The sequence below is a fragment of the Oscarella lobularis genome, chromosome 10, assembly GCF_947507565.1.
Source record: "Oscarella lobularis chromosome 10, ooOscLobu1.1, whole genome shotgun sequence".
NCBI lineage: Eukaryota > Metazoa > Porifera > Homoscleromorpha > Homosclerophorida > Oscarellidae > Oscarella > Oscarella lobularis.
This window is the reverse complement of record NC_089184.1, coordinates 1,786,657-1,811,248: the sequence shown is the minus strand read 5'-3', so window position 1 is coordinate 1,811,248 and position 24,592 is coordinate 1,786,657. Positions and strand designations below refer to the sequence as shown.

Below are 24,592 nucleotides of genomic sequence, written 5' to 3'. Positions count from 1 at the left end.
TGAAACTTCTCTGTTGTCCTGTAAATGTCACCATCTAAGCCTGAGAGGCGATCGCGGTCAAATGCCGGTCTAGGTGAACGTCGTGCCAGTGGCACTACGGCTGGGACTGATGAACGATCGGCCAGGTTTGATCAAATTGTGACTGACACTGGAGCGGGCGTCAATCTAATTCAGTTTTCAATTCTGTGAAACAGAACTCCTCTGCCTGCCACGCCTTTTCCTGGATGGAATGCGACAAGCTCATTTCTGTTGTCATCCAGCGTATGCTTGGCTCATTGACACTGCTTCCTAAGCAGAATGTGATGCATTTTTTGCCGATTTAGGTGCAAAGCAGATCGTTTGTCGATTCGAATCACGTGCGACTGGAGTCACGTGCAGTTGGAACTGCTCTCACGCTGCGTAGAAGAGCAAGACAATGGTACGGCATTTACCTACACCTCGTCAATGCACTACTATACCAGCAGACTTGGCCTGCAATGTAAGTTAGGAGAGGCCCTATCACGTGACTCGGATAGTCTATCAAAAGACTGGCGATTCCCCACAACGTTTTTATTTCATTACACCGCCTCCCTGCGATTGGCAGGTGTAAACAGAGTCTACCTTGCAAGCTGCACTCGTCTCCCTGCTTGGGTAAAGAGTCTCAATAATTGCGATAATACGTGGACTGATTGACTTCTCGGGCCAGGATAAGGAATATTAAGAATGGGAAATGCCTTTTCGTCATTTTTTCGAAACATAAATCCTATTGAAAGGGAAATTTCTCGTGTCCGCGAGAAGCTCATCGAAGACTTTGATGGACAAAAGTTCCTGGTCGTAGGACGACCCGGGTGTGGCAAGTCCTCCCTCATCAACTCATTCAATTACGTCATTAACCTTACTGATCCTCGAGCTGATTACGAAGAAATTGCGCAGGTTGGAGCTTCTTCGGCGGGCGAGGTTTCAACCGAAACCGTAACGAAAAGCTTGACGAAGTACGATTTCAGGAGAAAAATGTACGTCTCGCTTAGAGGCGATCGAAGAAAAAAGGCTCCTGCATTTTTTGATCTTGTGGGCTTGCCAAATCAAGCCGCGCTCGCCGATCTCATTTCAAAGCTAGCTGACGGAAAAATTGAAGACAGGACCAATATGCTTGCGGCCGTTAGTGAAGATGATCCGAGTTACAGAGAGAACATTGGAAAAGAGCACAGGACGCCCCAGAAGCATATGGCAGCTTGGACAATAATATTCGTTCTATCTGCTAAAGAACCCTTTCCTGAGGGGCTTGCAAATGACATAAAAGAGGCTATGGGTATGATCGAGGAATTGGAAGAAAGATGTAAGGAATGACAGCATTCAACGTTCACTGCTTATTTCTTGTTTTTATTGCAGCTGAAGATTTGAGGATATTTGCTTTCATAACAAAAGCTGACAAATTGAAAGATGAATCTGTGAGGAGTCAAAAAATCGATGACATAACCGAGAGTTTTAGAGAGACTTTGAGGGCCCCAAAACACAGGGTAATGAAGATCATTAATTTTACCGATGACGACGATTACCTCGATGCTACTATGAAATACCGTCCTAATCAGCAAAAGCAGCTTTTTATTTTAAGGGCATTTTCAAAAATTCTATCTGGCGCCAACTGCCAAGATCCCTTTGAATCACTGGAAAGCAAATAACAGCGTTTTTGTGCAGCTATCAATATGCACTATCAAACTGCATGAAGCGCGTCGATGGTGTCATTCACACTAGAATACATTTATGACAGATTTGGGGTTCTCGAAAAACAATTCTTTTGGCGGCTGAGACTCCAACAAAGGTACAGTTGGCGGCTTCACTTGAAGTGCGGTGCCATAACCCTGAGTACGCGCGTAGGTGAACACTGTCTGGTCTATCATCACGTGGCACTCGTAATCAAAAAGACAAGCAATTCCCACCACGTTTTATTTCATTACACCACCTCCCAGGAGCAGTCAGTAAGGCGAGTACAAAGTCTAGCTGCGACGCGTTGCATGCTCGATCTACTTTCCTTTCTCGTTTGAGTATATTCGTGTGTATCTATTTAGGGATTTGACGTGTAGGGAGAAATCAAAATGGGATCTCTGATGTCGCTTTTTATTCGGAAGGTTCTCCCCATTGAACGAAAGATTTCTCAATTACGTGAGGATCTCATTGAAGGATTCAACGGGCAGAAGTTCCTGATTTTGGGACGACCCGGGTGTGGCAAGTCCTCCCTCGTCAACTCATTCAATTATGCCATTAACCTTACCGATCCGCAAGCTGATTATGAAGAAATCGCGCAGGTCGGAGCTTCAACGGGCGAAACTAAAACGAGGAAGTTAACTAAGTATGATCACACTAAGAATATGTACGCCAAACTCAGACGTGATCAAAGAAGAAAGGCTCCCGCATTTTTTGATCTTGTGGGCTTGCCAAATCAAGGCATGCTTTCTGATCTAATTTCAAAGCTAGTCGATGGAAAAATTGAGGACAAGACTGACATGCTAATGGCTGTTAGTAAGGACGATTCAAGCTACAGAGACAACTTGGGAAGAGAGCACAGGAAGCCTCAGAAACAGATGGCAGCGTGGACAATAATACTTGTTCTATCTGTCAAAGAAGAATTTCCTGAAGGACTTGCAGATGACATAAAAGAGGCTATTACTATGATTGAAGACAAGAAAGAGAGATGTAAGGAAAGACAGCATTCGTCATACAGTACTTTTTTATTTATTTTAGTTATTCTCTATTGCAGCTGAGGAGTTGAGAATTTTTGCTTTTGTAACAAAATCTGACAGCCTTCGAGAAGACAGGGGGGAGGAAAAAGTGGCAGCCATAGCAGAGAAATTTAGAGAAATTATGAGCGTTCCAATTCACAGAGTAGTGAAGGTTGTTAATTTCACAGATGACGACTACTGTGCAGCTAGTACAAAATACCTTCCCAATCGAGAGAAGCAATTTAGCATCCTAAAAGCGTTTTTCTGGCACCAACTGCTTAGACCCCCAAATAGTTTGAATTATTTATCACTGTCGTTAGGAGGTATGATATCATGTGTAACGTGTAAGGAGACGACAAATGCCAAAGGTATCAGCCTCTCTAGGGGCTACAGGCTACAGGTAAGGGGCTGTGAGCTCTTCTATCGCGGCGTCAGCTGCCAAATTTGATGCAAATTTTGAATGACAGTCTGGCGTTAGTCTAATCTGTTTAGCAATTCCTGATCCACTTTCTTCCTAAGGCGGTTGGCCATATTTTTCAGTTGAGGTGACGCTTCCGAATTCGCTGTGATAACATGCGCTGGAAATACATCAACTATACGGGCAAGTTAGTCCGACAGTCCCGAATTGTGCATAAAATGGCTCTCGTTTCCTACGGTAGCAGCGACGAGGAGGACGAAGAATTGGCCGCAGCATCCGACAACATTTCTCAACTTTCCACTGTGTCGAAACGATCGAGAAAAGGACAACCAGTGCGAATCGGTCTTCCTGCGGCCCCACAAGTTAGAGTTCCAACATTTTTACTGCACAAACGCACTCATATGACGCTTCGTAGCCGGACTCAGACGACGAGTCGGAGCCACAAGAGAAGATATCACGCCTGAAAGCTCCAGTACTATCCCTTCATCCTGCAAAGGCATTCCTTTCATCAACTCTTTCATTCTATAGGCTGGTAGTGGTGTCGCTTCCTTCTTACCCAAACCCAAGTCAATCCAATTCGGGGTGTCCGGTCGGAGGGGCAACAAAGGCAAGGGAGCCGTGAACGCGGCCGAAAAGAGCGCTCAACTACGAGCCCAATTCATGAAGAAACCCAAAGCGGAAGAAGAGGAGCAGAAGAGCGACGATGAGGACGCCAACATTGGCTCGAGCTCGTTCTTTTCACTCGATACCCTTGGCAATAACAAAGACGATACGACAGCAGAAGGAAGTAAAGCAGGAGCATTGTCTTTCTTAGCGGCACCTGGGCCTCAATTGCCTCCTGACGTTGAGCAATACAGAGAAGCGTATCCTTCAGTGAATGAGGAGGGACAGTCCTACGTAGATCCGGCTCTGTATGAAAATGACGAGGCTGTAAGAAACAAATGGTTACACGAGTTTAATTAATTAATTAATGAATTAATTTGTGTTTTTTTTAGTTTAAGAGGTTGGAATGCGGGAAGAAGATTAAGCCGAAAGGGCAGAAGAATGCCGTCAATATTGTCGATGTCAACGAACAGGATCAGATCGTCGAGCGACTGTCCCTCCAAAGAAAAATGGCAACGCAGCAGAAGCCCACGAGACCGAAACTGAGTCAGGAATCGTATGACTCTGCCGACGTAAGCAGACACAAAGGAAACGTTTAGCTTTCAATAAACGTTAGCTTTCAGATGAAATTTCTGACCCGAATGCCAACAACTGATATGAGAAGGAAGCATCAGATGACGTGGCTAGTCCATCAGGTAATACGTCTACGAGTAGATACTGAATGTTATGCACTGGTTATTTCATTTTGCAGGCGCATGAACGCGAGCAACTTCTTGAAGAACAGTGGTCAGCGCAGAGAGCAACTCGAAGACAAACCCAATCGAAATACGGATTTTAGATAGCAAATTTCTATGCCACTGGTATATAAATAGAAATGAGTACAACTGACACAGTACATGTATATCTTGATTACGTCACAGTGACGTTATTGGTTTCACCTCGTGACGCCAACGGAAGTTCGAGAACCCCCCTCCTTCCGAGAACCCGGATTCGTTGGAATATTTATAAGACAGCCGCCTCCACGACACGCCTCACACTTCGAGCCTCCAACTGATGAATCGAATTGGACTCCTCGCCGTCTGGACGCTCGTCGAGCTCGCCAGCGCCACATCGATCGTCCATATCTCCGTCCGAACCCGCTCGCGCAGCGTAACGAACTGCGACGGCGCTCTCATCGCGCCGCGCTACGTTCTCACAAGCGCCTCGTGCTTCGAAGACCTGGGCGAAAAGACCCAGCCGCGCTACGTGACCGCCGACATCGTCACGCCGCAATCGCAGCGCTTGCGCGTACGCGCGAGCGCAATCTTCCTCCATCCGTGCTACGCGAACGACGACCGCGATTGTCCGGACGCCGCCCTCATCCGCCTCGAACGTCCCACGCCCTCCACGTTCGAGCCGCTGCGCCACGCGCAGACGATCGCGGACGCGTGGACGCGCCCTGGACGAACGGGCTACGTGTATCCGCGCTCGGGCGTCGGAATCAAGGAGACGGCGGTCACCTTTCGCCCCTGCCCGAATCATACCGATTGCCACGTCTGCACCGACGTGCCGTCGGCGAGCGATTGCGACGGTCTCGTCGTCGGCGCGCCGCTCGTCGTTCGACTCAATTCGTCGACGTGTTCGAGCGACGTCGACGGCGATATCGTCGTCGTCGTCGGCGTCGCGACGCTTGGCGGAGCCGGATGCAATGTGGCGAATGTCAGCGTCTTTTCGCGCGTCTCGCTCTTTGCTGGGTGGATCGACGACGTCGTCAATCCAGGTGCGTGCGAATCGTCCACGCCTGGATTTCGTTTCGTTTTCGCGGTTCATCTTATTCCGTTGATTGACTTTTTACAGGTGGGATAGCCTTTTTGAAGAACAATTGTTGTTCCTCTTTCGGGTTGCATGCATTGTCTTCGGCGCTTGTTATTGGACAGGTACATTGTTCGTCACGCTTCCGGCGTGTGCGACTGGCTGGGCGGGACTAATTAGACCAATCATTTTTTTTTCTTTTGAAGGATTCTACTTCTTCGTCCAACTTGGAATCTCAAGTCAGTGCCACGGCTAAGAAGCTAGAGGATTTGTACGATATGTTTGAGATTAAAAATGGAAAGTCGCCCAAGGTGAGAGCGCGATGTTGCTAACTGATCATATGAGATACTTACACGGGCGTACCTATTGCTCAGATCAAACGAGGGAAAAAAGGCGATCAAGTGCGTTTACTTGTTTAAAACTAGATATGTTTTGAAGTAATTTTTTAGGGTCCTGTCGGACCTCCCGGACCTCCCGGACCTCAAGGAGAGCGTGGCATGAAGAGCGGGATAGGAGACAGAGTAATAGAAATTATTATTTTAGTGACTTTTTTGCACGTGTTTTTTGCAGGGATTTCCTGGGCCTCCTGGGCCTCCTGGGCCTCCTGGGTTATCTGGACGAGATGCCATGGTAAGTGTATGTCAATCAATTGATACTCAAAGGTTTCATACGTATTGCTTTTACAGTCAGATGAAAAGATCGTGGCTCTCGTCAAAGAGCAGGTTGATGCGTGTGTGGGCCCCTACAAGAGCTCGGTCGCTCTCTTGACTGGGGAAGTGGAGCGATTGACTCAACGCGTGGCAGACCTGGAGACTCGCCTTGCAGACTACGAGAGCTACAAAAGCACGCTGGACGACGTCCAAAAACGTCAAGACGCGATGGAGACGAAAATAGATTCAGTTATATCTGACATGGTAAGAAATTTTTTGAGAGGGCACACGTACTCCGTATAACAGTTCTCTTCTTCAGGCTGATCAAACGAGGAAGATAGGCGACACAGAGTCTAGACTTTTCAAAATTTGGAAACTCTTCTGGGTAAGATAGCAACGCGTCACAATGCGTTTCTGGTATTTGTATGTTATGACGGCAGATACTGATGCAACTCCCGGATATTGGCGGAAAGGTCTACCAAAATATGGCTGACAATTCCACTCCGGCTCTTCCTAAGCACTGCTCGTGGTACAGCAATCTGACCACGGAAGAATCGTGCCGGGCCTTCGCGAAAGGAAATGTCTACTGCCGCTATGATGCAGACAATCCACGAGGTATGTGTCATAAGGACGGCGTGTCTTCTTATTCTCTATCAAAACGGGCTTGTAGAAAAGTGCGTCTGTTGCGAGTTCTGCAAGAAAGGATTTCCGTACTTTTACGATGAAGTCGACGCATTGCTTTTTCCTACAGGCAAATTTGAATATCTAGTAGAGTCTGACGTCAGATTTTTCAGCGCTTTTCTCTTTGCAGAAGAAAGCGTCGATTTTGCAATGAACATGAACGTGGCGAAGTGTCACGGAAACGGTCTATTTGCCAACGATCGGTGCTACTGCTTTAAAGGATACAGCGGGTCTACGTGCCTTGACGGTAAGGTGGCTCCGTCTCTGGGAGAGAACAATACGTAGCAGAGTCTCTCTTCTCTTAGGTTGCAGGTCCCTGGTGACGCCAATGGCGTGCACTCGTCGCTCATCGTGGGAGGTTGTTCCCGCTGGCAAAACACGCGGAATGTTCTGCCATCGAGTCATGTCGAGAGTCGACAACAAGTCGCCTGTTCAAAACAACTTGAGAAGCAATTTTGCGTGCAGATGGACGCACCACAAGAAACGTAAGGGACCCGACCGGTGTCGTCGTGCACTTATATATAGACGGCTGTTTTGTGCGTGTGCAGAGTGTCACTGCTGCCTTCGGTGGGACGGCGTCGATACAGAGTACCAGTATGGTCGTCTTTTGTGGGGCTACAAGGAAGGAACAGCGGCAAAGCTGCACCATCAGTGCCCCAACGAATGTCCGCAATAGTCGAAGAATCAAGAACGAAAAGATAGAGGACAGGGTGGCTAAATGGATGAATGTAACGCGCGTACCAGTAGGTTTAGTTTTATTCACAAAAATGACTTGTGGGTACATGTCAACACTAATAATGATTATCACGCTGAATGTTTATACGACGAGAAGATCCTTCCTCCTCCTCTTCGTTCTCCTCCTTTCTCCTCCTCCTCTTGTTGTCCCTGCGCCGCCGCTCCTGCGCTGCCGCTTGACCTCCTGGCCAAGCGGTGGGACTGAGACTGCAGTCCCCACAGTGGACTTTAACCCAAGTCCACAGGAGGAAGGCACATTAACCTCCAGCCCCCAAGGAGGAAGACTTTAACCCAAGTCCCCAGGGGACAGCGGATTAACCTCCGGCTGCCAGGGAGGGAGGCGCATATTAACCTCCAGCCCACAAGGAGGGAGACTTTGACCCAAGTCCCCAGGGGATGTCTTCGTCTACGTCTTCTTCTTTCTGCATCTGTATCGTCGGATTGGATTGACGCGTTGGGGAGAGGAGAGAACTGAAATAACATTAAAAGTAGTGCATGAATTCTAGTCAAGTTCTTTACCTTGAATGGCTGAAAGAACAATATTTGGCAGAGGAGGAGGAGGGAATGTGTTGATAATAACATCTACAAAAATTGCCAATTTCAGCCAAAATTGATGGTGTGAGGTCAATTTGGTGTTGCGAGATCAAACAGGCAACCGATCCCCGTTGTTTTACAAAGAAATATTAGGAATCGGAGAGGTGACCCAAAACGACCAAAAACCGTGTGCTATAGCTCACAGTTTGCCTAAAACCTCAACTCGCGGATTTCCAAATAAACGCACTAGATCTACTCTACTCTATTAGTATAACAACGCTACAAGGTCAAAAAGTTGGTGAAGGCCAAATTTCCCACAAAAAAGACCATCTTCCGGTATGAGTTAATATTAATATTAGTCACGCCGCGCAGAAAGTTAAAAATTCTACAACACGAAGTTTGATCCAACCGTAAACTACTTAATTTTCCATGGTTTTGCTTGGTCAATTGGGCCCCCGATCTAACAGTCCTAATTATGTGCAAGTGGGCCAAAACGAACGAGAGAACTCCCCCCTTTGCGATCCTGCGTTTTACCTGCCTTTTAACTTTCTGCTCATCCTGAAGAGTTCTTTAGACAAACGACTTCCTTGAGTGTGTCTGAGTCTTCAGAAGCTAGAAGAAGCAATGATCAGTATTTTCTATCCGGACAGTACACTCAAATAAGGCACAGTATCGTTTTAAACTCGTATGATAATAAAGTACTTTCGTCAGTAAAAATGCATTGTAAACAATAAGGACTTGTATATTCGCGGGTTGGGCGAAGGGTCCCCCTTTGGGGGAAAAAAGCTTAGAGAATCGTCGTTTCGTTGGAGAGAATCACCATCCTCCCTTCTATCCTAGCCACAAGCTCTCTCTGCTCCTTTCTGATTAGTATATGTAAGCGCTGGGTATTTATACTGATACGCTACTGGGACCGAACGACTGCAGCTATTCACGACAAAAAAAGGTGCGTCGTTTGAACCAAAACCTATACGAATCGGTCGCAAATGCATTTCTGCCGGTACAAACTAACGAAATTTTGTCGAAAATCGATTCAAAACGCGAAAAAACGACAAAGAATGTGTGCTACGTACGCAAGACACGCCCTGTCACGCTACATTGAGCAACGCATGACGTCAATCGTCGCGTTGCTAGGAAATGCCCTAATACGAAAAGTAGAAGCAATGAATCGTTCGCAAAGTGCATAGTCATTCAGTGGGCAAAATCAAGGTGCTACGTCGGCCGGGCAAGTCAAACGTGCGCCACACTTGATTCACAAACAATCGCAGCTAAGACTATTCAACCCGTTTCTCGTCAGATTACTTAATCAAGAGAGGGCAATGGCCAGCGGGATGCCTAAACTCTTGAACTGCCTTCGAAATTGTAACCACAGTAAATACTGTACATAGTGTAAGTGTTTGATACAATGAATGATAATTCGTACAGACGTAATCATTCATTACATCGATCAAGATCGGCGAATTTCACCAGAAAGCACCGATGCTCTCATACGTAGTGTCACCGAGAGCCCGAAGAGAAGTCTTACCCGAATTCTAGCTGGGGGCCCCCACAAGACCGTAAAATCCCTATTTCGACGCCGTTCGACTGTAAACGATTGCTTCGATCCGTAGCTGTGCGTGAGGAGGTTTTCTCGGAGGCGATCGAGAGTCGCACGGCGACAATTCGCTGAGATTTCGATTAGAAAGGATCCCTCTTCTTCGGCGAGCGCGTGCGGCTTACTAGATTTATTTCCTGTGCTTCGGATTGCTTTCGGGAGACGTTGACGCCGAATTCGCGTGGAATTATCCTTTGAATGGTCGAGGCGTTCACCATCGCCATTTTTTGCACGTGGCTTGGCGCGCGTTGGCGCCCGAATTTCCAGGACGTTCATTGAGTCCGGCTAATGCTTAATTTTCCCCTTAAACGCTTTACTCGAGGCAGGGAAGGTCAAACGCTTTTTCCTGGGGATGCCCAAAAATTTCGGCACTGTCTACTGACGGAAGACGGAGTTCACACAAAACCAAGCAGAACGCACTTACATATACAGTACACTAGTAATCAAACTATAACTCCGTCCATTTCTGTGTCAGAAACCCCGTTTTCTAACACCTTGGTTTCTGATACGAGTGGCAAACTGGACTGACGTCTGCCCTGCTCGGATAAAAGACTTTCCTCATCTTTCTTACCTTTGACGATAGATTTCTCTCTTTTACTTTTATCCTTGCCTTCAGCAATTCGCGGCTTAAACTCGGCACCCGAAAAACGATCTGCCTTGAGGATAGGATTCCTCATCAACGTGACAGCCACAAACCATCGATTGCGAGCTCTTCTGCCAGACAGCATCTTTTCCTTCTCCTCGCTTTTCATTTCTACATCTTGGCTGCTTGCAAGCGGTTGAGGAGAGAGTTTTCTGGCAGCCTTGCGAATTATGTAAGCAAATGACACCAACGTGGGATTGCTGTGGTGATAGTCCATTATCAGGTAACCAACGTACACTTTGTATCCTACGAAGGTAAAAGGCAATCGTTTCGGTAAACCACTACATCATTGACTAATCTGCTTTCCTGGATCAAGCATCTCTAGAATTTGTGGCAGCACGGACAGATCCAAACGCGATATGAAAAGTATTCCGAGTCCCAAGGAATAGCAAAGCCGCAAAAGACACGACCAAATACCGAGCATGACATTGTAGAAGAAGAAAAAGAATCCAACGGAATGATAGAGACGCCTTCGGAGAGAAAAAAAGAGAGGCATTTTCAACTAAGTAACCGTGCATTTTTCCAGTGTACTGTCTACCTGTTTGTCAAAGCCAGATTCTTTCCTTTGTCTTGGAGAAGACCAAATTTCACGAAGAGAAATTGAAATAGCCAGAGAACGAGAGAAAATATGCACGGAGCTCTAGAAAAAAGTGCACTGGAGAGCACTGAAACTAAAATGCCATCTAAGATCTTACAAAAGAACGTAAAGTACGACGAGGAACGATTTGTAGTCGATCTCAATCCAGTAAACGCACAGAGCGACAATCAGGCAGACAATCAGTAATACCAACAAAATAATAAACCAGCCTAAAAAAACGAATCATTCCCTGCGTACGTAATATGCTTGTGCAAAACTCTTACCCCAGAATATGTATGCAATTTGATATCCAGAATATTTAAACGTTGCTAGCTAGCGACACAGTCGATACACAAACGTTTGTGAGCTACTGAGTGCGTGCACTGTACCACAGACGACGTTGGAGAAGGCAAATTGGCAGGCAAAATTGACTTGTCTCCCTTATACAACGTTTTCATATCTTTTCTATATAGAAAAATCCATTGAATGAGAAAAGCTGCTGCAATTGAGAAACTGGTTTACCTATAAGATGACATCATTCTGAGTAGAAACACGACTGAGATGAAACTCGACACGAGACACGACGTGAAAAAGCTTCCTATTAATTAATTAATTAATCAAATATTTCAATTGAAAAGAACAAGTAGTTGTTTACCAATCCATGCCAATGACACTTTCTGCAGTCCTCCCACAATGCGTTGAAGAGCGGTATTTCGAATTAGGGCGACGTCAATTGTTCCCAACCAGCCGGAAAACGAAACAGACCACGAAACCGTCACATCGAGAAAAATTACAGTGAGCTAAAAGAAAAAGAGAAAGACCCCCACGTGCACGTGCAGCAGACACATTGAAGTATTTAAATTACTTGGAAAATGTAAATAGCCGCAATCAAATACGTTGCAAGAATTCTGGTTGGATACTTGAAAGCTGAAGAAACATTTTCATTCAAAGTCTAGACGTATTAGAAACTGATGCATACTCTTGTCCCATTCATAGAAAATTTTTCTCATACATCCCTTTGGTTCTGGCTCCTCCTCATCTGTGACCCTAAGAAATATCGTTCTGTCTTGTATGCTGTAAACAATAACGCTTTGTCACTTTTTCAGCAATTTCTCTACATAGGCGGTCTGATAAGGTTTGTCCAAGTCTTCGTTGTCGTCGTCAACGAGAGTAATGTTGTTCCTTTTGCAAGCATTCACCATGCTTTTTATGATCATGTACAGGAACCACATGTCAACAATGAAGATGCAACTGAAGACAGGAAGAAAGACGAGAATCTAGATAATCATTACACGACGTAAAGTGTATGTCTCTCACAACGAACGTGTCCCCCCCCCCCCCCCCCCCCCCCACATACTTGAACAGCCAGTTTGGCACCGGATACACGGAGAACGGTGCAACGGATAAAAAACATTAGTTGAATCACGAACCTAAATGACGTCTTCAGTCAATTAAAAAAAAGACGCCAAACTTATTACCATCCGCCGGTGTAAATAAAGCCCACAACGTAACCGCTGATCTTATGTGGAGCGTCGATGCAAACGAAAATGGGCGAATAAACGATGGCCAAAACAACGACGAAAGCAATAATGAGTAGAGCTAATCGACACGGATATTACCCCATTGCACACGTAGCCCCGCCCAATTCTCCAGAACCTTCTATGGCTGCAACGTTGGTGACCGAGCCAAAGTCGAGGTTCAGAAGGCTGAGCATGCTGGAGGCTGACGCTCCGAAGGCAGCGACGCACACAAACCGATTCTCCTTGCTGTCGAGAAGATTGATAGGCCTATTAATTAATTAATTAAAAATAAAAGATTGAACCGCCTGGATTCTTGGCTACTCACACCAATATGCTCGGGACTCCGTGGCAGCAGTTCAAGCAAAGGCGAATGCGCTTTTGGAAGTGAGAGTATACGACAAGGACGAGAATCTACCGATTTCGCTAAAACTGGCTATCAATTAGAAAAGGGAGCTTTTGTTCACCGCCGGAAGAGCGTAGATGACCCATAAGGCGAGCAGAATTTGACCGGAGCTCTCTTCGGTGCACCTAAGGAGAAGGCGAGCGGGTGAAGAGGAAGGAGAGGAATGTCGGGTGTTTTCTCACGAGAGTGTCGTATCGTTTAGGGAGAGAGAACTCGGAGTAGCGGTCGCTTGCATTCGGATGTTACCGAGTCGACGATCCATTTGAGGTGAGAACAGGGGAGCCCCCTGAGGTGAGATCGTCCTTTTTTAGAGCGCTTTAGACATAAATTTGCATAAATCAACATAGAAACTTCTGTAGCTTACCGAATCAGCAAAAAAGCAGCGTTTTAGCCTTATCTGCATCATAGGAGGTTCTCTCGCGAAACCGGACGAAAAACTGAAAAAAAAGTAAGGCTACTCCGGGGACTCTGGCCTTCCCCTCCCGGATACTTCCTAACTTCCTAATACTGTAACTCCTTTCTCAATGAACATCGTCGTCCAACCGCCGACTCCGACAGACCCGCACTCCCTCGCAGAGGCACTGGACAGCCTGTGCGTCGAAAACCACGCGGGGTCCCCGACGCCGGGCGGCGGCGACGCCGACGCGACGGCGCACTCGGACGCCGCGCCAATCGTCGGCGACAGTTCGACGGACACGGACGACGACGAGGAGTTCTACGATTCGCGCGAAAATCTCGACGAAGCCGTCGTAGCACGCGGCGGCGGCGGCGGCGGCGGCGAGGAAGGAGGACGCGAAACGGAAATCGATCCCGATTTGCGAAAGAGAATCGTCGAGCAAGTCGAATTCTACTTCAGCGACGACAACATCATGAAGGACAAGTTTCTTCTCAAGCACATATGGCGAAACAAGCAGGGATACGTCAGCATCAAGCTTCTATCCTCGTTCAAGAGAGTAAAGGCGTTGACGAAAGATTGGCAGGTCGTCTGCAAAGCCCTGCGATCGTCTGACATCCTAGAAGTCAGCGAATCATCAACTAAGGTAATTTGTAACGTAACTAACAGTGTAGAGTAAGTTCTAAGTACTGTAGTAATGGACCCTCACACTATTATCTAGAATAATTATGTAGAATACATGTACTCTTTGGCTGTGGTACAGTAAGAGTATTTATTTATTTATTTATTTATTTATTTATTTATTTATTATTTATTTATTTATTTATTTACCTAGGTCCGACGCAGAGATCCCGTGCCGAAACCCGACAAGACGTCCGCCTATCGTAGCATCGTCGTATCGAACTTTTCCACCGATCCGACGCTGGACGAAGTTCGCGAGCGATTCTCCAAGTTCGGCGAGGTGACGTTGATTCGCTACTTTCGACCGGGTCTCACCTTACCCGGCGAAATCAAAGAGCACCAGGACGCGCATCCGGAGTTCGCCGCCGGCGGCTGCGTCGTCATCGAGTACGCGACACCGGAGCAGTCGTTCGAGGCGTGCCGTTCCGTCGGCGGCGACGACTGGCGATCCGGTCTCAAAGTCGTGCCGCTCGTGAATAAGAAGCAGGAGCGAACGAAGGCGCTTCTCAATCCGTCGCCGTCGCCGAAGACCCGAAAGAAGAATAAGTCGAAACGGCTCAACGCGCATCCCCCCGACGACGGGCATAGCTCGTCGGATGCGGCGGCGACGGCGGCGGATAGCAGTAATTGGCGATCGCGAAGTCCGTGGAACGACGACGGGGGCGAGTATTTGAGTTCGAGTCCTGGCAGCGGTTGGGGGGGCGGCGGCGCGATGCCGCCAAGGAGTCACTCGCCTAGTCCGAATCCGAGTCCGCACGGGAGTCCGCAGTTGGGCGGTCGAAAGCGTTACTCGCCGTCGGTGAGTCCGCGCAGTAGTCCCGTGCCTTCGTCGTCGATGAAGCGAGATTTTGCCGCGTCGAGAGCGAGTCCGTTGACGGTTGGCACCGGTAGTCCGCGATCGACGAGAGTCGTTCGAAATCCGATCGGACCCGACGAAAGTCGAGGATTCGGGAAAAGGAGAACTCTTCAGGATTGATTGATAGATATTTGTAGATTGGGTAATTTTTGCATGCTGGGTTGATCTTGTGCAATGAATTGTGTTGAGGCATATGCAGAAAAACAGATATACGATGGGAAGGAAATAGCTGATGCCGCCGCAGGTTTGAACGCATGACGTCGCCCAACCTACGTACACCTTGTCCATGTATAGCCAACATTCTTGTTCCTGTTCTTATCACGTGAGAAACGCAATCGCCGCGTGACCCTTCCACTGCCATTGGCCAGTTCGACCGTTGACGCATCCCCCTTTGGGCGGTTCCCCCTCCTATTCGAACCAGACAGTACCAACCGTTTCTCGCCACAACAAAGACATACAATACTCCTTCTCGTTCAGCAATGGGATCTGACTCCGAACTCGGCGGTTGCGCTACGTGCATCAAGTGGAGCATCTTCGTCTTCAACATCCTCCTATGGGCAGCTGGAACCGCCCTCCTCGGCCTCGGCATCTGGCTCTACGTCGAATTCGGTCAATTTCTCGACGATCTCGCCGGCTTCTCGTGGCTCAGCGCCCCAATCGTCATCATGGTCGTCGGTGCCATCATGGTCGTCGTCTGTTTCTTCGGCTGCTGCGGCGCTTTTAAGGAGAGCAAGTGCATGCTCTACATCTTCGCCTCCAGCCTCGTCGTCATCGTCATACTGGAAATTGCCGGCGGCGCAGTTGGCTACGTCAAACGAAACGACGTCGAGGACGTGCTCGAGAGCAGTCTCTCCAAGTCGATGTCGGAGTACAACACAAGTGTTCCCATCCAAAAAGCGTGGGATTATGCTCAAAAAACATTCAAGTGCTGTGGCAGCAATAGCAGCGATCAGTGGGCGTCCATCCCCGGTTTTGGAAGCAAAATTCCCTGGTCCTGTTGCAATACGGCTGTCAAAAACTTCACATGCCCAACCTCGATGACGTTCACACCCACAAACGTCAATCAATATTATCCAGACGGCTGTTATCCGACAATTAGGCAGAAAATCTTAGACAACGTTGTCCCCGTCATGATTGCGGCAATCGCTCTGGGATGCATCGAACTGTGCGGCATCATTTTCGGATTCTGGCTCGCCTGTCAAATCGATTGAGCAATTGTTCGACACTAACATTTGTTTTGTTTCTTATGTGAGTGCTAAAATCGTTGTACTGAGTTCGTCTGAATAAATGGGTAAAAGCGGCGCGTTGCGTTCGTAGGTCTGCATACTTATTTTCCAATGACTTGGGATTTCTTTAGCTTACGGCTAAGGTCGCCCATTAGCATTCAATCCGACACAAGTTCATCCGTTAGGCGTTAGCGCGCGTTCGAGATTTTTTGTCACGCTCGTTTTTGTCATGCCGCCCAAGTCGAAAAAAGCGTCGAAACGACGCACTTTAGAGTGGATTTCGTCGCCGACCCGCGCAAATTGCCTAGTTCCAGGATATGCAAACGTCGACGGAGCGGCAGAGGAAGGAAACAGCGAATCAACAATACATTCCGGGATACTAGACGCAATAGTGGGCAAACTTCACGAAAGTGGGCCCCTAAAAGCTATCAAAACACCGCATAGACATTACCTGAGCAAACTATAGCCCTCCTATCCGACAATACCCCAAAGAGAGCCGACTTCATCTACATCAACCCGTCGACGCAACAGAAGTGCCACTTTGGCATAGGAGACCCCGTACTTCTTTATAGGCGTTCACTAGAAAGATCGGTTAGCTTCGAGTGGTTATTGTTATACCTGATGTGATGAGACCACCTCTCTTTCTCTATAGACGCTCTGCGTTGCGTTTCCTTGGCCTGTAGCTAAAGTTCCTTTAGACAGTATGTCGTTCTTTGAATCAGTGGATTACTCTGACCAGGTCTTCCGTTCGGGGGTAGATGTTAGTATTGGGGTGGTTACTCGAGAAAATTGCCAAGTCGATCCTGGAGATTCAGTCTGCATAGCCAAGCTTTCGTGTCCCGTGCCGATAGCCGATAGTCTCAGGCTGACACTGATGTACATAATAATTAAGCTTGGCGAGCCTGCCTGTCTGTCTTCTCATTCTAATCTTATTAGAAAGGACGGCGATCCCGCGCCTAATGAAAAGATCTTCTTGGACTATCTGAAGTATCATTTGGGTGAGAGTGTGACATTTACGTTGGCCATTCGTATGACAAGGCGTTTGTTCAGAGGGTCGAATCTTGTTGCCTGGCAACTGCGTACAGGTAAATCACTATGGCAAACCTAGGAAATTTGTGGTTACCGACGTGGACGGGGCAAACGGTTGTATGAACGGAGAGGAGCTGATGGGTTGGACTGATCAGATCTCAATGTCGACTCCCGTTAAGTCGCCTGAATATGATGAATCCGAAATTTCGATTTCGACTCAACTCTCTTCGTTTCACCTAGACTCAGAGCAAGACTGTAAATAATAAACAAGCCATAGATACGTACAGAGAGATAGATAATCATTTTCAGTAGACGATCCTCTTCCTTCTTCTCCTTCTTCTCCTCTTCCTCGGCTTGCTTTTGCATATAAAATCGGCAGCAGAACGAACGTGATTCTCGGTAGCAACGATTCCAACCGACAAGGTCCAACGATCAATCCCATCGGATACAACGACATTGGCGGCTTGGAGGGTCCCATTCAACAGATCAGAGAAACGGTGGAACTTCCGCTAAAGGCACCCAAACTATTCTCCTCTTTAGGCAAGCAACAAACACTAGTACAAAATTTCAATTTTTTAATAATATGCATAGGTGTTTCTCCTCCGCGCGGAGTTCTTCTGCACGGGCCTACGGGCACGGGAAAGAGTCTCTTAGCTAGGGCCGTTGCATTTGAATCTAAAGCCTACGTAGTCGCTATCGAAGGGCCTGAAGTAATGAGTCGGTCAGTAGAATGAGAATTCGTTCACATCCTAATCTAATCTCGACAACTAAAAGATACTTTGGTGAAACGGAAGCGAGACTAAGAGAACTATTCCAGGAAGCATCGTCCAAGCGAGTTTTACCTTTTATATTGATATGTTTTCACTGACTCCATTTCCGTCAGCTCTCCAGCCATCGTCTTGATTGACGAGCTCGACGCACTCTGTCCCAGTCGCGACGCGGTGTTGAGTGATTTCGAAAAAAGAGTCGTTGCCACGTTGTGCACGCTCATGGACGGCGTATCATCGGTGAGCACCGTCAAAACGTACATATAACTGATGATTTTAATTTTCTGGTCACAAGGATAAACCCGAAATGAGTCGCGTTGTAATCGTTGCCGCCACGAGCCGACTCGATGCCGTCGATCCGGCTCTGCGTCGACCGGGACGCTTCGACAGAGAAATAGAAATAGGAATACCTACCGCGGTCGATCGACTTCAGGTGAGCCAAACGTTCTTCACTATAGATTGGCTCGACGGGTGCGTGCATATAGATCATGAAGACGCTCTTGAGGACCGTTCCTCATTGCCTATCCGATTGCAATCTCGAAGAAATTGCTGATTTAGCACACGGACACGTCGGCGCAGATTTGGCTGCTGTGTGCAAAGAAGGTAAGAAGAAATATGTCTTTCTTAGAGTACGTACCCGCTTTTCTTTTTATAAAAGCTGCTCTTGCTGCACTGAAACGCGCACTGAAGGACGTTGACTTTAGTGAGGTGAGGTGCAGATTGGTGGTCGTGCAGTCCACGGAGACTCTTTCTAGATTGATGCCAGCTATGAACTTCCAGACGGTTCCGCTACGATCACGTTCGAAGACATCAAAAGTGGCCTCAGACAGGTTCGGCCCAGTGCGATGAGGGAAGTGGTAGTAGACGTACCAAAGGTACAGTAAGAGGAATACAAAGCGGAGTATTTCAGTTATTGAACTATCTTCTTTTGAAGGTGTATTGGACAGACGTCGGAGGCCAGGACCACGTGAAACAGAAACTGAAGGAAGCAATAGAGTGGCCACTTAGGCATCCAGAAGTGCTTTTTTGAGCACATAGAATTATACCTTTTACTGAGTGACGTCACTTTTTTGCAGGCTTTTTCTCGACTAGGCATAGAACCGCCGAGAGGACTTCTGATGTACGGGCCGCCCGGCTGTAGCAAAACTCTCATAGCCAAAGCTCTGGCTACAGAGAGTGGTCTCAATTTCATATCAGTCAAGGTAAAGACGAGACTTGATTGATACTGAAGATGTGTAGTCAGTCATCACGGTGCAGGGACCGGAATTGCTGAGCCAATGGGTTGGCGAGTCTGAAAAAGCAGTGAGACAAGTAACGCCGATTCAGTGCTAAAGTTTGGTGATATAGACTAACTAAGCCTTTTATCAGGTATTCAAAAAGGCAAGAGCGGCTGCTCCTTCTGTCGTATTTTTTGACGAAATCGACGCGCTGGCTATTCACAGAGGAAGGTAACAAGGGCAGTGTTAGTAAGGAAATCCGCTGCACCACTCTCTGTAGTGACGGTAGCAGCGTGGGCGATCGCGTCCTTTCTCAAATTCTTACCGAAATGGATGGAGTTGAGCCTCTGAAAGACGTCATCATCTTGGCGGCTACGAATCGGCCCGACATGATTGACAAAGTGATATCCGAAGTGTTGTGTATGGACCATTTTTCTCTGGATCGCTCTCTTTCTAGGCTCTTCTGCGTCCCGGTAGGCTTGACCAGATCGTCTACGTGCCTTTGCCGGACAGAGCAACGAGACGAGCCATTTTTGAAATACAATTTCGTAAAATTCCGTCGGGAAGCGACGTCCAGATTGATGACCTGTCGGAAAAAACAGAAAATTACTCGGGAGCAGAGGTGCGTTACTTTGCATCTTTCATCCTATTGCAAATCTCTTTATCAGATTGCTGCCATTTGCCGCGAGGCGGCTTTGTGCGCCATGAGAGAAGACATAGGCACTTCCGTGGTCATGGCCAAGCACTTTGACGCCGCTTTAACTCACGTTTTACCTCAGACTTCAATGGAAACGATTCGTCAATTCGAACATTTTGCCAAACATCGGGAACAACACCTAATAAATAAATGAAAGAATAATTAAATAAATAATTCTGAGTTGAAATTCGTTGGTTCAACACTTGCTCTTCCTTTTTTACTACCAGCAAACATTCGCTATACGTCACATCTCTATGAGTGAGCAGCAATGCAAGATCTCACGCAGTTTTTCCGCGTGCTCATCGTTGAATTTTCTGCCATCAACAGACATCGCTAGGTTAGGATCAATGCCGTCGTGCAACCCAGCAGACGTGAAATACTCCAGCACTCTCCGCTCCTACGTACCGTACCCACTTCTGATCAATGGATCAAACGCTTTGCGCCTCCTTGCTTACCAAGTCAACAGACGGCATCATCTGCGCTGATGTCAGCCCTGACCGAACATTTTCCTCGCATATTCCCTTCAGCACGTATCTCAAATGAACCGGGCACTGTCGCAGAAGATACAGCGCACCGGCAATAGCGTAGCCACCCCAATTGGACACTCCGCACACGACGAGGAAATCTGAGGGAACGCAGCAGGCAATTTGAGCACCGAAATCGACAAACCTGGCGACGGCATCTCTCAATTGCCCGAAACCCAATTCGTTGCCGCCGTCGCCGATGCAAATCGTCTTCACGCCCATTCGAGGAGCGACTTCGAATAACTCATCAATAGGATCGAGTAGATGAGTCACGTCTCGAGCCGTCATAGTCAGATTTCGACCGTCGACGTTCTTACCCGATCTCTCGATAGCAACGAGATGATCAAAGCGATGCGTGCTAATGAAACTTTGGGCATTATCCTCGGACGAATACGAAATAACCTGCACTCTGTCGGAGACGAACTCGCGCAACGCCGTCTCGACGACGCGAACTAGGAAGCGATTCTTCCTATCCAATATAACGGAAACCGTTTTGCCGCAGGCGAGCAGCGCCCTCGCGATGGCGAGAAGGCCCGAAGGACCGTCCGTCTCGTCCGGCGGATCGTGCGACTGGACGCACGGAAATCCCGTCGTGACGGCGACGCGATCCGAATGCGACAGACTCAGCGCTGCCTTGAGCAACGAACCGCGACCGAGTTCGCCCAATTGCTCGACGCCTTTTCGCCAGACTCCGCTGATGACGCTCCGCTCGACGGCGTCGATAGCCGAAGCGATGCGTTCGGTGACCAGGCTAGCAACGTAGGGACGCGTCGCGGAACTGATTTGAACGACGCGAACGGGCGGGAGGCCTTTCGATTCGACAGCATCGCTCTTGAGGTCGCACACGAACATGCAGCCGGGTGAGTGAGCAAAGGCCAAGTCAACGCCTAAGACAGCAGCACATCAGGGACTAAACGTCGTGCCCTCTATATACTTAGCAGCTGTGCATTTCTGATAAATTAGTAGGTCAAAATTCCGTCGACTGTGCCGTAGAGAGCATAAAATTCCGTCAACTGTGCCGTAGAGAGTATATACTCCGTCAACGGTGCCGTAGGGAGTATATATGGGCGTTCCCGTCAACTCTACTTTTTATGCACGTGTGGGTTACATGCGCCTGAACCGCAAGCACCGCTCGCGCGCAACGAGTTGCAGACACTTGCAGGTCAAAAATGGGCGTTCCCGTCAACTCTACTTTTTATGCACGAGTGTTACATGCGCCTGAACCGCAAGTGCCGCAACAAGTTGCAGGCAACAAGTAGGTCAAAAATTATACTAAGGTCCCACCTATTCTCAGTGCTACTAACCTTTGGATTGAACGGCTTTGATGCCTGTGACACCACAGGCCCAGAACACGGGAACGTCTTCAGGCTGAAAACTAGTGCTATCTCCAAAATCCGGCTTGTCTATATCTTTGATGCCGATTTGACTCGGATCCCCTATGTGAATTGGAGCTCCGTGAGCCAACGCAAGACCCCGAGTCGCGTCCACCGCCAAAGGGACGAGATCGCGAGGTATGGGACGCATGCTGACAACGAGATTGGTACAAAAGGGGCCAGCCGATTGGCATTCGATCGACGTGACGTACATAGCCACGTTTCTCTTTTGCTCGACATTTCGCACGGGAATGCCGTGACGGGCAAAAGACTCCTCAAAACTGAAGCTGCAGCCGAGATAGAAGGTGACAAGATCATCCCATTTCTGATCGAGAAGAGACGACGGTCGTTCGTTGCACAGCGCCCCATCTCGAATAATGCTGTATTGGGTGAGATCCGTACTATAAAGAGAGGAGCACTCAAATTAAAATTATTAGCAATTAGGCTACGGGTCTTTTTTTCACACCGTATATCGCTCTCTGCGGCAAGCGAGCATCCGACTTCTCCCGTTTTGCTTTGATAAAGAACTGGAAGCGGAGCGCTGTTTTGCTTGCAGAAGTGCGAAAAATCGTCGGCGAGCTTTCGGTGGACCACCACTACGTTTGCTTGCACGTGACCCGGGCAGATACCCGATGTCGGTCGTCCCGAGTCTTTTCCTGATCGAAAGCGAGCACGATAGCCGCTCGGTGATAAAGAATCGACCGACATGCGAACTGTAGTGTACGGGTGCTAAGTGTGCACGTGATCTCAGAGATCTTCGACTGATTGACCAGTACATGTATGACGTTACAAGAGTCTTCGCGCAGGTGTATTTGAATTTACTGTGCTGCAAAACAAACTACAGTGCTGTACACACGCTTGCTTAATTAATTAATCAATCAATCAATCAATCAATCAATCAATCAATCAATCGAAAATTGAATCAAACACCGGTGACAAGATTTTTCGCTGTTCCCTTCTCTGCAATGACTCTTTTCTCCACAGTAAAGTCGTACTATAAATAGAACGAAAAAAGATGTAGATTAAAAAATAAATAAGTAAATGAATGCAGACCGTGTATTTCGTTTCGTCCGGAGGATACGCCTTGACGTTGCCTGAAGAGAGGGCCTAGAGTGCGCATTCGTAACGCGATTTTCTTTGGCGAGCTTTATTAGGTACCGGCGAGACGCGCTGCTGCGTTGTGACCTCGATCGGAACCCCGTCCAACGCGTGAGATGTAACAGCTACAAAGAGAAGAGGATTTACTTTCTGCCGAGTCTACGAGTCGTTTGCGCTAGGTCTACCCGAAATTTGCCTGTCTACAGCGTAGGCTCTCGGTCGACGATCTGGCGGTTGATAGGGATGGGGAGGCGTCGGAGGCATCGGATAGGAAGACATCAGAACACACGAAACGTACACACGCGCGTTAGCAAATGACATCACTTTCCTGAAACACCCCATTTCTTCATTGCGAATTGACCCCAAATTCTCTTCGGCTCGACTCCACGAGCTCTATCTCGCTTAAAGAGGACTTCTCCTTCTATGGATCCCAGAAGAGGAGGCATAGACCGAAGCGCCAGCGTTTACGGAGGAGGTAAGGCCTAGGAGCGACGTCGCTTCGACGGACTCGCGTTAACGTTCCACGTTCAGTTGCAGCCCTACGCGGCGTCAAGATCGACGTAAAGCGAGGATGTCTCGACGAGGTGCGTCGGAGGGGGTCCCCTTCGGAAAAATTCTCGAACGCTTCCTCCCTGCGCAGATACGCTTACCAGAATCGGTCAAAAACGCGCCGTCGTTTAATCCGCGAGACTACGCGTACAATTTCGAGCGCGAGAAAGACGTGATACGACGCGCGGAAGACCGAAGAAGATCGTCGCTCGCCGCAATTGCCGATCAGCCCGATTCCGATGTCCCGGCGACGGGAAAGCCCGTCTCAGCAGCGAATCCCGTCTCGGCGTCGAGTCTCTTGCACGGGATACTGCAACCGACTGTACTGACGGGAACGGCGACGGCGGCGTCCGGGAAATCCGACGACGCGCGAAAAGCGATCCAGCAGAAAATCAATTACGCCGAATTCGAAGATCAGAGTTCGACGCCTTTCGAGGACGTCGCTCTTCAGACTATCGACGACATGGGAGAATTGCGACAGATATTGCAGCCCGCGGGCGCCGCCGTCGAAACTGAAGAATCCTCCTCGACCGATGGTCGTTGTAACGTCAAACAGCCGCCAAAGCCGAAGCCGCGCGTTCGATCGACGCCCAACGCGCTGCCCGTTCCGAAGCCGAGACCGAGGCCAGATAATAGTCCGAAAGTGACGAGACTTCCGCCTGGAGCCAAGGTCCAATAATCAATTCAAAAGGAGGGGGGAAATTTGAAATTGAATTTGAATTTCTTTTAGCCGACCGCGTTTGCGGCTGCCGCCGCCGCTGCTGCCAAAGCAGCTCCGAGTCAAGAGCAGCCTCCGTCCTACGACTCGCTTGCACCTCAAGATCCATCCCAACAGCAGCAGCAGGCCGACTCTTTCAACGTGGGCGGCGATGATTTGCTGCCGCCGCCTTATGAAGTCGATGCCTCCTCCGCGCCGACTCAGGTTGCCGTGAGTCTTTCTTTTTCTTTTGCTCGGAATCATACGCGTCCTTCTTTTTCTGTCGTAGCCTCGGCCTGCTCCCAGGCAGAACAATTTCGTTTCGCGGGGACCGGAAGGTCTTGTCTTGCCGAATCCGTACAGCAAGCTCAAAGCGGATCAACGCGCGTTCGTGGACAGAACGGCGACTATGGGATTTCCGCAGGAGCGAGTAGCGCGGATAGTTCAGAAGGTCGGAACCGAGGAAAAAGACGTGAGGGATCTTTAAGATACTGGGAGAAGGCACTTCTCACGGCTCCTCCCTTTTGCTTAGGTATTCGATGCCTTGCTCTTGATTGGCAAGATTGAAGACAAATACCCAGCTAATAGCGCAGAAGTTGCCTTGTTCAATAACAAGTTAAATTTAGAGAAGGTCAGAAT

General features: G+C 48.3%; 9 protein-coding genes across 36 annotated transcripts; 7 read left to right on the top strand and 2 right to left on the bottom strand.

The window, feature by feature from the left end:
- Nucleotides 1–56: 56 nt before the first annotated feature.
- LOC136191697 (uncharacterized) lies at nucleotides 57–3,159 on the top strand. Of its 5 annotated transcripts, none has more exons than XM_065980075.1 (7): nucleotides 57–125; nucleotides 195–261; nucleotides 324–630; nucleotides 686–1,315; nucleotides 1,369–1,798; nucleotides 1,855–2,670; nucleotides 2,735–3,159. In XM_065980075.1, exons 6-7 carry the CDS (start codon nucleotides 2,073–2,075, stop codon nucleotides 3,142–3,144), a joined length of 1,008 nt encoding a protein of 335 aa, XP_065836147.1. In that variant the 5' UTR covers nucleotides 57–125; nucleotides 195–261; nucleotides 324–630; nucleotides 686–1,315; nucleotides 1,369–1,798; nucleotides 1,855–2,072; the 3' UTR covers nucleotides 3,145–3,159. The 5 variants fall into 5 exon arrangements, with proteins under 5 accessions (XP_065836147.1, XP_065836148.1, XP_065836146.1 ...); XM_065980076.1 differs by having other exon boundaries at nucleotides 195–630; nucleotides 1,855–1,960; nucleotides 2,046–2,670; XM_065980074.1 differs by having other exon boundaries at nucleotides 195–630.
- A 138-nt stretch (nucleotides 3,160–3,297) lies between these two features.
- Nucleotides 3,298–4,630, top strand: LOC136192404 (proline-rich protein PRCC-like). The gene is made up of 6 exons (XM_065980999.1): nucleotides 3,298–3,476; nucleotides 3,530–3,586; nucleotides 3,643–4,044; nucleotides 4,110–4,289; nucleotides 4,341–4,412; nucleotides 4,469–4,630. Exons 1-6 carry the CDS (start codon nucleotides 3,333–3,335, stop codon nucleotides 4,553–4,555), a joined length of 942 nt encoding a protein of 313 aa, XP_065837071.1. The 5' UTR covers nucleotides 3,298–3,332; the 3' UTR covers nucleotides 4,556–4,630.
- A 112-nt stretch (nucleotides 4,631–4,742) lies between these two features.
- Nucleotides 4,743–7,659, top strand: LOC136192398 (uncharacterized). Of its 2 annotated transcripts, XM_065980979.1 has the most exons (13): nucleotides 4,743–5,476; nucleotides 5,554–5,633; nucleotides 5,715–5,819; nucleotides 5,883–5,909; nucleotides 5,958–6,029; nucleotides 6,079–6,138; nucleotides 6,195–6,422; nucleotides 6,478–6,543; nucleotides 6,599–6,773; nucleotides 6,829–6,909; nucleotides 6,970–7,086; nucleotides 7,145–7,324; nucleotides 7,388–7,659. In XM_065980979.1, exons 1-13 carry the CDS (start codon nucleotides 4,771–4,773, stop codon nucleotides 7,513–7,515), a joined length of 2,025 nt encoding a protein of 674 aa, XP_065837051.1. In that variant the 5' UTR covers nucleotides 4,743–4,770; the 3' UTR covers nucleotides 7,516–7,659. The 2 variants fall into 2 exon arrangements, with proteins under 2 accessions (XP_065837051.1, XP_065837050.1); XM_065980978.1 differs by having other exon boundaries at nucleotides 6,829–7,086.
- Nucleotides 7,660–10,065: 2,406 nt separating this feature from the next.
- LOC136192399 (stimulated by retinoic acid gene 6 protein-like) lies at nucleotides 10,066–13,836 on the bottom strand. Its single transcript, XM_065980980.1, has 18 exons — nucleotides 13,210–13,836; nucleotides 13,028–13,160; nucleotides 12,907–12,970; nucleotides 12,768–12,853; nucleotides 12,579–12,709; nucleotides 12,401–12,521; nucleotides 12,280–12,352; nucleotides 12,021–12,199; nucleotides 11,902–11,969; nucleotides 11,788–11,849; nucleotides 11,578–11,722; nucleotides 11,445–11,520; nucleotides 11,312–11,387; nucleotides 11,207–11,255; nucleotides 11,041–11,152; nucleotides 10,884–10,985; nucleotides 10,654–10,815; nucleotides 10,066–10,593 (listed from the first exon to the last, which is right to left on the bottom strand). The coding sequence occupies exons 2-18, from the start codon at nucleotides 13,105–13,107 to the stop codon at nucleotides 10,146–10,148; spliced, it is 2,034 nt and encodes a 677-aa protein (XP_065837052.1). The 5' UTR covers nucleotides 13,108–13,160; nucleotides 13,210–13,836; the 3' UTR covers nucleotides 10,066–10,145.
- On the top strand, nucleotides 13,315–15,002 carry LOC136192402 (la-related protein 6-like). The gene is made up of 2 exons (XM_065980998.1): nucleotides 13,315–13,885; nucleotides 14,075–15,002. The coding sequence occupies exons 1-2, from the start codon at nucleotides 13,370–13,372 to the stop codon at nucleotides 14,894–14,896; spliced, it is 1,338 nt and encodes a 445-aa protein (XP_065837070.1). The 5' UTR covers nucleotides 13,315–13,369; the 3' UTR covers nucleotides 14,897–15,002.
- Nucleotides 14,075–22,329, bottom strand: LOC136192400 (D-glutamate cyclase, mitochondrial-like). 16 transcript variants are annotated; one of them, XM_065980992.1, is made up of 13 exons: nucleotides 22,076–22,329; nucleotides 21,541–22,010; nucleotides 20,168–21,123; nucleotides 19,341–20,109; nucleotides 19,152–19,230; nucleotides 18,845–19,089; nucleotides 18,436–18,777; nucleotides 17,874–18,386; nucleotides 17,126–17,585; nucleotides 17,020–17,077; nucleotides 16,639–16,958; nucleotides 16,488–16,581; nucleotides 14,075–16,427 (listed from the first exon to the last, which is right to left on the bottom strand). In XM_065980992.1, the coding sequence occupies exons 1-4, from the start codon at nucleotides 22,315–22,317 to the stop codon at nucleotides 19,957–19,959; spliced, it is 1,821 nt and encodes a 606-aa protein (XP_065837064.1). In that variant the 5' UTR covers nucleotides 22,318–22,329; the 3' UTR covers nucleotides 14,075–16,427; nucleotides 16,488–16,581; nucleotides 16,639–16,958; nucleotides 17,020–17,077; nucleotides 17,126–17,585; nucleotides 17,874–18,386; nucleotides 18,436–18,777; nucleotides 18,845–19,089; nucleotides 19,152–19,230; nucleotides 19,341–19,956. The 16 variants fall into 16 exon arrangements, with proteins under 16 accessions (XP_065837064.1, XP_065837066.1, XP_065837063.1 ...); XM_065980994.1 differs by having other exon boundaries at nucleotides 16,639–16,685; nucleotides 16,733–16,958; nucleotides 18,845–20,109; XM_065980991.1 differs by having other exon boundaries at nucleotides 16,639–16,685; nucleotides 16,739–16,958; nucleotides 18,845–20,109.
- Nucleotides 15,180–16,077, top strand: LOC136192405 (leukocyte surface antigen CD53-like). The gene has a single exon (XM_065981000.1). The coding sequence runs from the start codon at nucleotides 15,256–15,258 to the stop codon at nucleotides 15,985–15,987; it is 732 nt and encodes a 243-aa protein (XP_065837072.1). The 5' UTR covers nucleotides 15,180–15,255; the 3' UTR covers nucleotides 15,988–16,077.
- Nucleotides 16,210–19,923, top strand: LOC136192397 (ATPase family gene 2 protein homolog A-like). 7 transcript variants are annotated; one of them, XM_065980977.1, is made up of 21 exons: nucleotides 16,210–16,412; nucleotides 16,469–16,593; nucleotides 16,655–16,703; nucleotides 16,761–16,878; nucleotides 16,939–17,000; nucleotides 17,053–17,286; nucleotides 17,344–17,571; nucleotides 17,623–17,752; nucleotides 17,806–17,862; nucleotides 17,915–18,038; nucleotides 18,094–18,231; nucleotides 18,284–18,401; nucleotides 18,457–18,506; nucleotides 18,554–18,673; nucleotides 18,733–18,816; nucleotides 18,875–19,000; nucleotides 19,056–19,109; nucleotides 19,167–19,246; nucleotides 19,296–19,416; nucleotides 19,473–19,637; nucleotides 19,684–19,922. In XM_065980977.1, the coding sequence occupies exons 1-21, from the start codon at nucleotides 16,232–16,234 to the stop codon at nucleotides 19,864–19,866; spliced, it is 2,547 nt and encodes an 848-aa protein (XP_065837049.1). In that variant the 5' UTR covers nucleotides 16,210–16,231; the 3' UTR covers nucleotides 19,867–19,922. The 7 variants fall into 7 exon arrangements, with proteins under 7 accessions (XP_065837049.1, XP_065837048.1, XP_065837047.1 ...); XM_065980976.1 differs by having other exon boundaries at nucleotides 17,341–17,571; nucleotides 19,296–19,922; XM_065980975.1 differs by having other exon boundaries at nucleotides 16,655–17,000; nucleotides 17,341–17,571.
- Nucleotides 22,330–23,021: 692 nt separating the features above from the next.
- Nucleotides 23,022–24,584, top strand: LOC136192530 (ubiquitin-associated protein 1-like; the record flags this gene model as incomplete). Of its 2 annotated transcripts, none has more annotated exon segments than XM_065981176.1 (6): nucleotides 23,022–23,182; nucleotides 23,239–23,291; nucleotides 23,348–23,926; nucleotides 23,987–24,178; nucleotides 24,243–24,425; nucleotides 24,486–24,584. In XM_065981176.1, coding segments are annotated over 6 exon segments (1,158 nt in total), but the record flags the coding sequence as incomplete, so codon positions are not given.
- Between the last annotated feature and the right edge of the window lie 8 nt (nucleotides 24,585–24,592).